The sequence below is a fragment of the Emys orbicularis genome, chromosome 11 (assembly GCF_028017835.1).
Source record: "Emys orbicularis isolate rEmyOrb1 chromosome 11, rEmyOrb1.hap1, whole genome shotgun sequence".
Classification (NCBI taxonomy): Eukaryota; Metazoa; Chordata; order Testudines; family Emydidae; genus Emys; species Emys orbicularis.
In genome coordinates, this window is record NC_088693.1 from 71,577,704 (window position 1) to 71,592,187 (window position 14,484).

At 43.9% G+C, this 14,484-nt stretch overlaps 1 protein-coding gene across 2 annotated transcripts in view; it reads left to right on the top strand.

The window, feature by feature from the left end:
* Positions 1-13,329: 13,329 nt before the first annotated feature.
* The window catches only part of TRPM8 (transient receptor potential cation channel subfamily M member 8), a 73,256-nt gene continuing 72,101 nt past the window's right edge, over positions 13,330-14,484 (top strand). For both annotated transcript variants that reach the window (XM_065413047.1, XM_065413049.1), the window contains exon 1: positions 13,330-13,419. In XM_065413047.1, the coding sequence (XP_065269119.1) occupies positions 13,330-13,419 (90 nt within the window). The remainder of the gene's footprint in view (positions 13,420-14,484) is intronic.

Here is a 14,484-nt window from a genome sequence, read left to right on the forward strand (position 1 = left end):
GGTTTCAAATTTCCATTTTGTTGTTGTTTGAATGAATATTCATGCTAAAATTCATGCAGCTTTAGGGGATTCATATGGATATGCACAATCTGACAACTGTAGAAATACTGAAAAATAACTATCATTCTGAAGTAGAAACCTCTATCAGTGGGAAATACTTGTAAAGCCGAATCGTACTATGTTGCTAGCTTTAAAAAAACATGCTAAGTCATACCTTGCTGCATATTATTCCTTGCATGTTAGTATATGTTTTGACTCTAACATTTTAGCCATCTCTAAATGACAGTACTTCATATAATATACATGGGTCTTAGTTAAATACTCATGAAACATAATAGGAGGAGCTGTTAGTGACCCCTATATTTAGATTGCCTAACGTGTTCCATTATTATAGTGGTGGGCCAGCTCTGCTAAAATTAAGGTGAACCCCTTCCTGTTTAAAGGAAGACTCCTTCAAGAGCTCTAAAATCTGGACGTTTACTTAGATTGACTGGACATTTGCTGTGTCTTAGGCAGGGCCGGCTCCAGGCACCAGCCGAGCAAGCTGGTGCTTGGGGCGGCAGATTGTATGAGGCGGCATTCCGCCCAATCCTAGGGCGGCACGGCCACTTTTTTGTTTGTTTGTTTTTTTGTTTTGTTTGTTTTTTGTTCCGCTCTGGCCGCCCTGTAGGGGGCAGCGGTGTGGAGGACGGGAGTGCCCTGCAGCAAGCCTGGCAGGGCAGTCCGCGTCCTTCCCTCCCAGCTGACCGGAACGGTGCGGAGCCCTCCCGGCAGGCGGCAGGGGGCGCGGCGGGAGGGGCCGCGTGGCAGCGCCCCGCTGAAGCCCTGGCCGCCCCCTTTCTCTCTCTCCCCCCACTCTCTTCCCCTCCCCCCGCTAGCTGGGGCACATCTGAAGCGCAGGGAGTCCGCCTGCACCCTGGCTCTGGCCGCGCAGGTTTTTTTTTTTTGCTTTGTCGTTCTGGCCGCCCCGCTTTTTTTTTTTGCTTGAGGCGGCCAAAAAGCCAGAGCCAGCCCTGGTCTTAGGGAGATGAGGGATAGAGTTAGTCATTCAAATTTGGGGTCATATGAGCAAGGAGTTCCTGAGATACAGCTCCTCAACACCTGTGTTTCATAAAGTCCTACATGCGTCTGACGAAGTGGGCATTCACCCACAAAAGCTTATGCTCCAATACATCTGTTAGTCTTTAAGGTGCCACAGGACTCTTTGTTGCTTTATAAAGTCCAGAGTTGACCAACTTTTTTTTGTACACACCTGGGGCTGAAACCATCACGCTAATCACTCCCGAACTGATCTCAATTGCTTGATATTTTCTTAGTGTTTGATAATCACTGCTCCTTAGGGGAAGCGATACTGAAAATGTTGTTAAAAGAAGGGTTCAGTTCTCTAGATTGGTGTGTGCTAAACACTGGTGTACCAAACAGATTGCAATGCACATGTGCAGAAAGACTAGCTGAGAGGGTTTCCAGGCAGCCAGTTTTCATGTGACCTGAGGAGCTCAAGGGGACATGCTGTGCCTGTTGGACCTGAACTAAACCCAAGCGCTCTAAATTTTAACCCTACCGCTGGCAAAAATCCGAGAAGGGACTGTAGGCATGTTGCTGAAACCCTCTGTCAAGGGCTTCTTTTATTTTGGGGGGAATGGAAACTGAGCGCACGAGATAATTCAGAGGGTGCTCAAACTATTTATGGAAAGATAATAATGACACATGCAAATGCTTGCTGCATGGTGCTGGGGATGTGGGGGTTGGGAAGGCACAGGGAGATGGGGGGATTAATAGGTGTGAGAGCATACAGAGAGGGCTGTGGGGCAGTGGTGAGGGGAAGATAATGGGGAGCGTGCTTGGTGGGGATGGTGGGGAGGGGACACTGGGAGGGTGACATGGAGGTGGGTGACAGAGGCAATGGGGGATTAGGGAAAGGGGGCTACGGCCCCACATTTACCCCTCCTGTGTGTGTGCTGGGGGTTTGGGGGAAACCCTAAGACCCTCTCCCTGCTGAATTTGAATGTAAAACTCTGAAAACCAGGGAATATAAAATAAGAGGGAGGAGTGAGGGCTTGGAATGGACTGGGTGGGCCAGGGGCATGCCTGGGGACGTGAGGAGAGTGGGCATAATGTGTATGTGTGTATGTGGAGTGGCTCTGTGTACAGCTCGGGCTCCATACCCAAGGAAGCGTGTAGCCCTCTGGTAAGCTGCTGTCTGATATGGACACAGCAGCAGAGGGCACCAGACAAGGAGCAACTTTTTTATGCGCTTCTGCAGTGCTAATGGTTGAATGGGACAGGAAGGGGAGGGTGAGTGGGAAATGCTGGCAGGGAGCTATACGTTGTGGTGGTGGTGGTGGGGAGACAAACTCCCCTGGAGCTGGCGATAGCCCCTGGCAATTATCTTCATGCCCTCCCGCTGAATTCACTGTGGTGAGGGTTGCTGTGCTGAATGGTGGAGAGATTAGTAGGAGCAGCTTGCCAGAGTTGTGGTGGTGATATGAGGACAGCTGGAGGGCCCCTGCTTCTCTGGGGAGGGGTTCTGAGCCCCTTTCCCTGCCCCCCCCCCCCCCGTGTGTGATCCAAGGAAGAGGTGCCTGTCTGCTTCGAGAGAGCCTGGATGCCTCGTTTCAGAGACAAGTTCTGTAAGTGGGGTCATAGCCGTGCATAGGGGTCCTCTTGCCACAAGGATTGTCAACAGCAAAGTGGGGTGTGGGTGGTCTGTAGGTGTGTGAAGGTCGAGTGTGAGATGGCGCTGTGAAGCTGAGCAGGTGTGATGTATGTTTGCCTGAGTCTCAGGCAGGTGTAGGTAGCTCCTGCTCAGTACAGCTCACTGAAACACAAGTTTGCCTTAGCAAAGAGGAGGCATTTGACTCTGTCCTACAGTGGTCATGTGGCCCATCCCCACAGTGTTCTGCAGCAGCTGCAAAAGAAGAGTGAGAGGAGTATACTGGGACATGGCTCAGAGAGGGCAAAGTTAAGGCCGTGTTGTCCCTCAACTCTTTAGTTCCTGTTTTCCAGATGTTTGGGTTTTACTGAACTCAGTGGTTCCGAAAGGGATTGGATACCACTGGGCTAACTTTGTTAAAGCTTTCTGTTCGTGACAGAAGGATTGTAGGAACTCTCTCTCTCTCTCTCTCTGAGAAGCTCTAATATCTCCATTGTTTGCAGCAGGCTTCTGCTGTCGGGCAGGGGGAATCTCCTCAGGAAAGTGGGCATTTGTTCTGTCAGGTGAAATTCCCCACAGATTCAGCAGAGTTGTAAACCATTCGATGGTGAAGCTGGCCAGAAGCTCTGAATGTTCTGAGGATGGGCTGGCATTGCTGTCCATGCTGCGCTCCCCGGGGAGCTGCCAGAGTAGATGTAAGAGGGGTGGGGAAGAATCGGGCCTTCCTCCTCAACTCCTGAACCAGAATGCGGCCTTGTGGGGACCGCATGGGATAGGAGCTTCTCCACCTACTGGGGGTGGGAGTGAGAGAGAGAGAGAGAAACACCACATAGTTCAGGAGCTCTCCTAACTCCTGAGGTGTGGGGGAGAGACACGACCCAGGCTCTACCTCTTCTGGGGACACCACGCAGGGCAGGAGCCACTCCATTGCTTCCCCACAACCACACTCTGGATCCAGTTCTCAGTGCCAGCAGCCCATCCCCCGCTCTGGGAGAGCAGCCCTATTCTGCTGCCAGCTAATGTAGTTAGTCCTGTGGCTCATCTGACAGCAGCCTGTGCAACGTTGAAGGTTCAGATCCTGCTGATGGTGTTATCAGCATGCGCCAGTGGAAGGTAAAAGTGCCAGACTATTAAAATATATGGAGATATACCTATCTCATAGAACTGGAAGGGATCCTGAAAGGTCATCGAGTCCAGCCCCCTGCCTTCACTAGCAGGACCAAGTACTGATTTTGCCCCAGACCCCTAAGTGGCCCTCTCAAGTATTGAATTCACAACCCTGGGTTTAGCAGGCCAATGCCCAAACCACTGAGCTATCCCTCCCCGGTACCTTTCTGTGTACATACACTATTGTGCCATAAGGATCATCAGGAACCTGACACTGAGAGGAAAGATGGTGCAGTGGTTAGCGTGCTAGCCTGGGACTCTGAAGACCCACGTTCAATTCCCTGTGCTGATGCAGATTTCCTATGGGACACTGGGTATGTGTCTGCTGCAGTCAGGAGGTGTGATGGCAACACATATAGCTAGATTGAGGAGCAGGCATGCAAGTATGTTCCCAGGGCCCTAGGCAGTCTGCTGCTAGCTAGATCCAAGCTAGGAGGGGTACATCTACATGTGCTCCAATAATACTTCTGTGACGCTGGCAGGCCAGATGCCAGCTTTTGCCCAGGTTGGAGGCATTAGCTAAGAGCTGACAACCCTCGTAGCTGGAGACCAAACCAGGCCCCCTGTATGTTAGTTTTGCTCAAAATAGGTACTAGTATTATAAGAATATATTTAGTCTTTAGACCCTGTGAAATGCTAGTATGTTGCTGCTTGCATTAATCTCACGTATAATGTCTATGCCCATGTTATAAGGTAATAGTTAAGTGTTTGCTCTGAAACTGTACACCCCCACAGTCAGGAGAGAAACATTACCAAGTGTGAAATACTAGTTTGCCATGTGATGCTCTGTACCTCGGGGAAACACCCCACACTCCCATGTTCATCTTTATAAAATGATTGTGTGGTATCCAGTGCAAAGTTTGTCATGTTGGGTGTCTTCAGAAGGCTCATAATGCACTGAGCATAGTTGTTATAGTGATGTTATAGTAATTGTTACAGTGATGTTATAGTGAGGTTATAGGTTATAATTTCATGTATATAGTTATGAGGCTGAAAATGTATCCTCATGGCTTAAAGCAAGCCCAGGCAAAAACTCTCCAAGAACAGAGAGGCAGTTCACACCTCATCAGGGCATGGAGGGGACAAACCCAGCCCAGCCTCACAGGAACAATGGACACTGGACTAGGCAGCAACAAAAGAATCTGTTAGACCCTCGAGGGAGTCACCCCCCTTCCCTTGGTCAGTTTGGGACTGTGGTGAGGTAATGCTCACCTGACTCTGACGGGGGGCGGGGGGGGGGGGGGGCGGCAAAGCCAAGAGGAAAGAAAGGACATGGTAAAAGAGGGAGACATTTTGCCAGGCTCTCTCTCTTCCACTTACGTCTACAGACACCCCCACCAAGAAGCGACTGAAATGCAGATCAAAAGGGAGAGCCTGACTGAAAAGTAACCAGCCAGCCTGTGGTGAGAAGCATCCAAGTTTGTAAGGACATTGAAAGTGTTAAGATCAGCTTAGAATGTGTTTTGCTTTTATTTCATTTGACCAAATCTGACTTGTTGTGCTTTGACTTATAATCACTTAAAATCTATCTTTATAGTTAATAAATCTGTTTGTTTATTCTACCTGAAGCAGTGCGTTTGGTTTGAAGTGTGTCATAGGGTCACCTTGGGATAACAAGCCTGATGCATATCAATTTCTTTGTTAAATTGATGAACTCATATAAGCTTGCAGCATCCAGCAGGCATAACTGGACACTGCAAGACAGAGGTTCCTAGGGTTGTCTGGGACCGGAGATATTGGCTAGTGTCATTCGCCTGCAAGTAGCTGGGAGCAGCTTACATGCCAGAGGCTGTGTGTGAACAGCCCAGGAGTGGGGGTTCTCACAGCAGAGCAGGGTAAGGCTGGCTCCCAGAGTCAAGGATTGGAGAGGGCTAGCAGCTCACCAGTCTGGATAACACCAGGGGAACGTCACCTCCATGCTCCATGAAGAGGAGATATGCACGTGAATTCATCCCATCATCTTGAACTCTGGGGGGAAGGGAACAAAAATCCCTGACAAGGAGGCACCGCATCTTTTGGCTGTTTGAACTCTGAAGGGCTGGAGACACTAAGCTCAAGGCAGAGATCCCCAGGGGCTGCCCAGAAAGATACTTTGAATTGACAGATCACTACAGCTCTGTCACTCTTAGGATTTAGATGGTAACTCATATCTGTGTGGGTTTGCTTGCTTTAGCCTGTAAATAATTATCTTATTCCTTTTCCCTAGTTGTTAAACCTCTAGATAGCTTGTTCCAGGATTGGCTACAGGCATCATCTTTGATGTAAAATCTAGGGTAAGTGACTGTTCTCTTGGGACTGGAAGTTACCTGAATGCGGTGTGATTTTTGGTGTAAGTGACCATTTATCACCAAGTCCAGTTTGTCCGGGTGACAAGGGAGACTGGAGAGTCTAAGGGGACTGTCTGTGACTCCACGGTAAGAGTGTTATAGTGATCCAGGAGCTCACATTCATTACTGGCTTGGTGAAATCTAATTATAGAACACACCGCCAGTTTGGGGTGTCTGGCCTGTTTTTGACAGTCTGCCCTGAGGTCGGTACTCATGGTTTTGAGCCCAGTTGCCGCATAGACACACCTTAGTGTGTCTGTGCCTCACATCCCCACCTGTAAAATGGGGATAACTAATGCTTCATTACCTCACCAGGTGGCTGTGATGTTATATGTAGTCCGCATTGTGAAGTGCTCAGATAATACAGTAGCGAGGACCAGAGATCACAAGGAAACTACACTCCATGGTCTTTGGCGTTAACAGGGGCTGGCAGCACTGGTGTTGCAGATCACCTGAAAGTAAAATTGTGTTAAATCAATCACTTGTCTTGTACCTGACACACTGCAAACAACATTGCCTCAGCTATGTACTTTTATTGCTCCCAGTGTTAAAGTGGCATATCTACTTCTGTATAACAGTGCTACAACAAATAACTGTGCTTCCTGCAATGTTTACATCCAGTTCAGTGCTGTATAATTTCCCGGTATACAAGGGTGAGAAGGTCAGAACTACAGCTGTGCATAAGCCTGTTTGTCTGTAGCTATTTTCAGGGATTCCACATAATGTGATCCCTATAAATACAGTTTCTTCAAGTGAGGTGGTTAGTTGAGCCTTCAAAAATCAGTGCAGTTTCATTCAGTTCAGTGGAATATTCTGAGATTTTTTGAGACAGAAGAGTCTTGCAGTTTAAAAAAAAAAAAAAAAAAGGCCGTGAAATGTGGAATAAATTCTCTTTTGAGATCTCAATCCTTGGCAATAAAATTTCAGTAGCATTCTCATCAGGGTTCTTATCAGATTATCTTAAAAATAAAATCTTTGTGTTATCAACATAAAGATATTAGTTAACACAGACTATTGGTTTGCATAATGAGCATTTTCTGTTGCATTTGTGGCTTTCTAATAGTGCTGGTAATTGTAGAAATTAAATTGCGTACTACCAATGTACGGTAGAAATTGATAGCCATACAGCGAAGTGGAAACCAGTGTTATTTCAACAAAGTTTATAAATATCCGGCTGCAATTATTCATTTCGTACTCGTTATCAATCACTGAATAATCTCGCTCTTGATGTCTGTGTCCTGACCTTTTCATCCACCCACCATCCCCCTTAAAAGGGAGAATGACACACATGAAAAAAGGCGGGGCTTTGAATGCTGAAATATATCAAACCCTTCCTCTTGAAAAGTAATGTGTACAACAAGATTGCTGAGACAAACATTCAGGAGATTTTGGCTGAGCGCTCTACACTGGTATGTCATTAGGGGTTGATTTTCAACAATTGCCTTTTGAAGTCTGAAGAAGAGATGGCAATGGCTCAGGAAATGTACTTAGTAACTAATGTACTTCGTAACATTTTTCTTTTCTGTTTGTAAGCTTTGCTTTTTAAGCTAAGTGGCATGATTAGACTGATGCAAATTGGCATTAGAAGCATACATTGAACTGAGAGAAACATTTTTGTGCATTGAAGTTTTCCTTGTTTAAGTTGGGACCAAGTACATCTCAGTTTAGAAAACAGTTTGAAAAGCTGGCGTGAAGTATTAGAGACTTTATAAAAATACCATTTTAAATGTAATTACCATTTATTGTTACTTCATTTAGCTCCAGGTACAAAGATTTCTCTGAATGTACTTATTGCTGGAACTGCTACGGAATTCACAGTAACATTCTTACGCTTAAGATGATTATTCTGTTTAGTTGGTGGTATAATACCTTTCAAACTTGCTGGTTAAGAAGGTTAAGCTGTAATGGAATAGCCCATGCTATAAAACGCTAGTGTTTTTCCATAAACATATTGCAATACACTCTATAAAAAAATGAAGGGAACATATTGCTTTTGCTAGTTGGACAGTTCTCATAGACTGAAATTCTGTATTTCATACTATTCTATATTGTTTAAATGTGCGCAATACCTTTATTTCTAACCAAAACATGATTATGCATATGGAGCACTTTATATAAACTATCCATAATTAGTTAGCTGCTACATTTTTCTCACAAGCTCTCTAACAGTGAAAGAAATCAGAACTCTTTGAAACCTAAATTAAACATGGGGCACAGGATTTGCATTGATTCTGTGTCATCTCAAACTTTGTTTAGTTTTGCCGTAGCACAGCAAATCTTTTAAATTATTTACAAAGACAGCGAGAGAATTTAAATCCTTTCGAGTGTTGAATGAATAATTTAAAGCTTTCATTTCCATTTAACTTCTTTTTTTAAATGCAGTTATGTCCATGGTCACTTCTCTGGGTGTTAGATTTATTGGCTGAGTTTTATATGTTGGATTGCTTAATAAATTTATCGCGTAAATACAGATGAAAATGCATTTCTCCCTGTGGAGTTTTTACCTTGAAATGTAGCTTTAAAGGAAGCTTTACCCTGAAGGGAAATTCTTGAAAGTTAAAAGCATTTGCTTTACAGGGTTGTGAGTTGGAAGTTAGTGGGCCAAATACTGCTAGTTTTACTCAAATAAAAGTTTCAGCCCTGGTGTAATTATATGCTGATCACATAGACTTTGGTAGTCAAGATTTTTGGCAAAACTTGCCCCAAATAGTTATTTTGCCATGTCTTTTATATAGTTCCTATGTGCTATGAAATTTTATCAGATTAAAAAAAATAGTTTGGCATATGGGTACCTTCCATCTAATTAATGATGGATAATACACCAGAAGAACCAGCCTGCAAAAGCAGGACCTAAAGAGTTGTGGTAGCCTACTTTTTCTTCTGCTTTTGTATTTTTGAGATTGAACTTTGATGTAGTCTAGGAGTCCAGTTTTGGTCCCCTGTTCTACCAGCATAAATGTAGAGTTGTTACTGCAATAGTTACTCTGGATTTTAGACAAGTAACTGGGAGCAGATTTTGGCCATTGTAGTTCATGTCTGTGGCTGGAAAGAGATTATCTCCCTGGGACAGAACACCCATAAATGTGAAGGATCTGGGCGAAATGTGAGTGACGAAGAAGTTTGCGTACATTATGTGCAAAAAAATACATTAAACCAGCATTCAGGTTGCATAGTCAACCACTCACAAGTTAGGAAATGTCAGCATTCGTCATCTGCGCAACCTTAATTTGGCCCCCACGTGCATATACACTACAATAGTCTAATGCTACATGATAGCATATTTTTTTCACAGGACCCCTTCCGCATTCAGTGCACAGGATGGATAGTGCTTACTGAATTGGTAGCTATTCAATATTTCTTTTTATCCTCATCTTTCAGTGTGTTGGCCTCATGCCTTATTGACTGTGCACCACCAAACCCTCCACTGAATCCAGAATTATTTAATTTCCTCCTTGGCTTTTCCATGGCACTCATCACTGTAATAATCGAGTGCTTAACAAAGCCCCTCTGAGATATAGAGGTATCACCATTTTATCGATACTGAGGCACAGAGAGATGAGACAGCATTGTCTAGATCATCTGCTATTTTGGGTGTCTGATTTGAGAAGCCTAGGACCTGGTTTTCAGAATACTTAACATTTTATAGCACTTCATATTTCAGTCTACAGGTCCCATTAACTTCTGTTGCTGTTGTGAGTGCTCAGTAATGTGTGCAAATCTCACCTCTGGGTGTCAAGTTGGGCTCCTTATAAAATAAGGATCCCACAGTTAGTGGCCATCTGTGAAAATGTTTGATTTAAGAAACGTGTTCAGCATCACACAGGAACTCTGGGGGATAGAATCCAGTTCTCCAGGGTAGCTTTCAGCTGCCTTCACGAAGAACCCTTCCTTTCTCTTCCTGCAATGCCCTGCCTCCTTCACAACACACTTTCTACTGTCTGCAGTAAATGAGAATGGAAGAATGCGTAGGAAACTTGGTCTCTGGTTATGCATGAGGAGTTGGTGCATGACTACAATTTGGACCAGAGTGACTTCCATAAAGAATGGACATGGGGGACGTTTGCTGCCTGTAATGTACATGTGTAAGGTCTGAATGTGGCAGGTTGTCAGATTTACGTGGTGTACCCTGGTTTTGTCATCTGACAGAATGCAGATTCCATGTGCTAGTGTTACTTAAAGGTAACTTGAAATGATTTTTTTTAAATTAGATTTGTCCCCTTTTTTTTTATTTTATTTTATTTTTTTGCTTCATGTAGTTTCCCCTTCTTTTGTTTTTACCCTAGAAATAACCGGAATGTGAAGTCAGGTCTGTCTTGCTCCTGTAGGATGACTTTCTTAGGTCTCCAGATATGTAGTGTGAGCTCATAGAATATCAGGGTTGGAAGGGACCTCAGGAGGTCATCTAGTCCAACCCTCTGCTCAAAGCAGGACCAATTCCCAACTAAATCATCCCAGCCAGGGCTTTGTCAAGCCTGACCTTAAAAACCTCACAGCTTCTGTGACAGCCTGGGGTGAGGGACATTCTCTCAAGCATTCATTAGTTACGTAGGTGTTAACCAAAACAGGTTTAAACAGTCTGATTCAAAATCTCATCGCATCTTAATTGTTCAGCTTTCACTCTTGAGTCGTCATATTTCCTATACATACACCTCTACCTTGATATAACGCTACCCGATATAACACAAATTTGGATATAACGCGGTAAAGCAGTGCTCCGGGGGGGCGGGACTGCGCACTCCGGTGGATCAAAGCAAGTTCAATATAACGCGGTTTCACCTATAACACGGTAAGATTTTTTGGCTCCCGAGGACAGCGTTATATCGAAGTAGAGGTGTATAAAAAGAAAAAGCGGAAAACACCCTCATTCTTGACATTTTAATCCAGCCTTCCTTATACATCATGAAGTGCCTAACCTGACTTTGTCTCCAGCCCTCCCCACTTCTGCAGGTCATCTTTGAAGTATTCCTACTCTGACACGCAGAAAGCGAGGCCTCTCAGTTTGCTACCACCAGTACGCCATAATCCAACTGGCAAAAACTCTGCATTACTCGAATGTTGCTGGAATACTTCTACTGTTGCTAAGGGAATGCTCACTAGAATCCCTTTCCAGCAGTTCTTGAAATGACAAAAGCCTCTGAGGGGCAAAATGACTTCAAGACTGAAGGAGTGTTATATTTGGGGACAGCTTTAAGAATCCATTAACTCAGTAATGTTGAATTGTAATGGAACACCTATGGAACACATGGGACAGGCAGCCACGTAATTATACAGTTTATTTCTTATAATCAGTGCTGCTACAGAGCATATGAAGTGTATTCGCAATGATGGGACACAACGGTGTCGTTATTTTTGATAATAGCTAGTGAGAAGGTTGATGGAAAATTTCTGGGAACTGAGATTAGTTGAAAGACATCTAATGGCAAGAGATGTAATTCTTTTGGGATGACAATAAGGAATGCATGTTACAGATGCAGGGCCAGATTCTGATCTTGGTTACACTGGTGAAGTTATGGAGTGAAAGTGTGGATTTCCACCAATGTGATTGGGATCAGAATCTGTCCCACAGTGAAGAATGATATTAAATATTTGAGTGGAACAGTTTTCTAGCCTAGGAACACACATTAAATATTTGCTAAACAGTCATTAGAGAAGTGTAATATAAATAATACCTGATGGTATGTCTCCTGAGCTAGCTTGTTTTATCGCCTTCTGGGGTTGCTTGCATCATGTTCTGAAATGGTATTTCCAGGCATTCATTGCTGTTTTTTGTCTCCAAACTCATGAATAAATCACTTGCCAGTTTTCAATCACCAGAAGTCATGTGCCTTATCACACAGACATGAGTATTTATTATTTACAATATAGAGGTGCTAAGTGACACCATTGTGCTCTCCATGCACAGAGGAGTATATGGTCCCTGCCCCAAACATCTTACACTCTAAATAGTCCAAGGGTGGGAAAAGGAAGTAATATTGGTCCCATTTTATGGAAGGGACTGAGGAGCAGAAAGATTGAGGCACTTAAGGTCACACTTGAAATTTGGGGCTGAACTGGGAATTGAACTTAGTTCCAACTTAACCACTAGTTCTCTTTTAGAAGGGAGAAATAGCTTGTTTCATTGCAAAGCGCTAGGTGCCTTGGAAATAGTTTAGATACTTACAACTTAAATTTATATTAGTGTTTCTATTTTCTGAGCTTCTGAATGTGGTTCAAATATGCTCACTGCCATTGGGACCAAGTTCTTATTCCTGAAAGTGCCTTAGTGAAGTCATAGTTAGAACTCTGTTCTGGGTAGCCTGGAGTACATACCCATCCATCCATTTCAACTTTCTCAATCCAGCAGTGTGCCACTATGCCTTGATTCTAACTTCAAAGCCGCTTGCTATTGCAGTTCTGAGTCCTTCTGACTAGATCTGTGAATTATGCTTAGATGTGGCATATTAATGCAGTAATTTTTATAATGAAGATAGACTAGAATGAACCCATTAAATATCTTTTCACTATAGAGATCAGAGAAGATTGTCAAAAACCCAGGCGACGAAGGGTATTCTTGTTAAATAGTGGGATTAGGATTGAAGAGATGTGGTTTCAGTTTCTGCCTCCATGCACTTCCTCTGTGATGTTGAGCAAATTCTTTGATCTCTCTGTGCCTCAGAATACTTTCTGTAGGAATAATTCCTTTTGTCTGGTTAGACAGTAAACTCTTTGGTGCAGCAACTGTTGTTTTTCTGTTTGTACGTACAGTGCCTAGTGACACAACAAGGCTTCAATCTCTGTTGGGACCTCTAGGCACCACATTATGTGAATTACTACAAGACTGTCCAACATGCTGAAATTTCAGCATCTCTACATCTATACACTATGGAATATATTACACACTTCCTCTGCCTAAAGGTGTTGAGTCAGTCCTGGGAGGAAAACCTGTTTCTTTCAATACTCAGGCATGAGGAATTTAGGGTTTTTTGGATATTGTATTTCACATTCCAAAAACCAACTAGAATACCAAAGGCACTAATACAGGATTTGAATGGAACCCAAAGCACCAGGTGATCGATTTTTTATTTTTTTTGTCTACTAGGTGGGGGGGGGGGGGGGAGAGAAGGCTAACACTAATGTTGATCCCCAAAATCTTTCTCTCCCCCCACAGGCTGGTGGCGGCTGCTTTCGGTTTGCATGGGCACCATGAGAAACAGAAGAAATGGCATTTTGGAAGGTTCAAAAGTTCTTTACTCAAGTATATCTCGCAGCACCGATGTGTCGTACAATGACTGTGTAAGTAACGGGCACAATGCATTTCCATGGTACGTGTGTGGGTGTAGTCTCCCTTGGAACTCTGCCACAGTGACAATTATGAATTAGTCTCATACACAAGGAGGAAGATGTATAATGGTCTTGCAGCACTTTTTCTTTAAAGAAAAATACTGTTCTATTCTATAGCCAATGGCCTCTAAAGCTACTGTAAAGCTACAGTAGGTAGGTCAGTGTCACAGAATGCTAGAACATTTTTTTGAAGGACTTTATCACAGTTCTGGACCTTCAGTGAGCAGCAATAGAATGTTGCCCTATTGTGTGGGTAGGTTTCCATTATGGACACAGTTAAATTAGAATGAATCATGATCTAATTTACCACTTGAAACTAGATGTCCAGAAATGAGAATTTAAAGCACTACCCTCCTCCTCCTCGCCACACATCCTGGGTTCCAGGGATTTTTCCTTCATGCCAATCAAGACTCATTGGCTCTGACCCTCCGCTGCCTTGCACTTTGTGGAGTTACCCAATCAGAGTAGCTGTATGTTGCACCCACTTTTCGTGGGTGTAAAAAAACCTTGCAAGGCGATGGACTTTGGAGCCTGGATGCTGTGGGCGGCTGCAGATGGACTCCTAACAAGTGTGAGCTTGGGGGTATCCCATAAACTATTTTTCATACTGCCAAAATGATGAGTTATTAATGTAAAATCTTATTAGCTTTGTATTTTGGTGAATAGTATCATCTTTGAAAGGGTACTATACTTTGAAGTATAAGTAGCAGATCTCCCATATATTTCAGATGTCCTTTAGGTTCCTATACCGGCGGGGACCAGGAGCATATAAAACCAAGAGAATGAACTTGTCTCATGAAATGGGCAGGCGTCTGAAACAGAACAGTGCGAATGAAATAACTTTTGAGATGGGCCCAAACTATTTCAGTTGGCTCCAAGTCTGGATTCAGAACACCCCAAATTGAAACATGTTCAGATCCAGGGTTTTGGATTGGCTCATAGGCAGGGGGCAGCTGCAAAATGTGACATGAGGTCTGTGTTTGGATTCTGTCCCTCCTCCTTCTCTCGTAGTCTAGG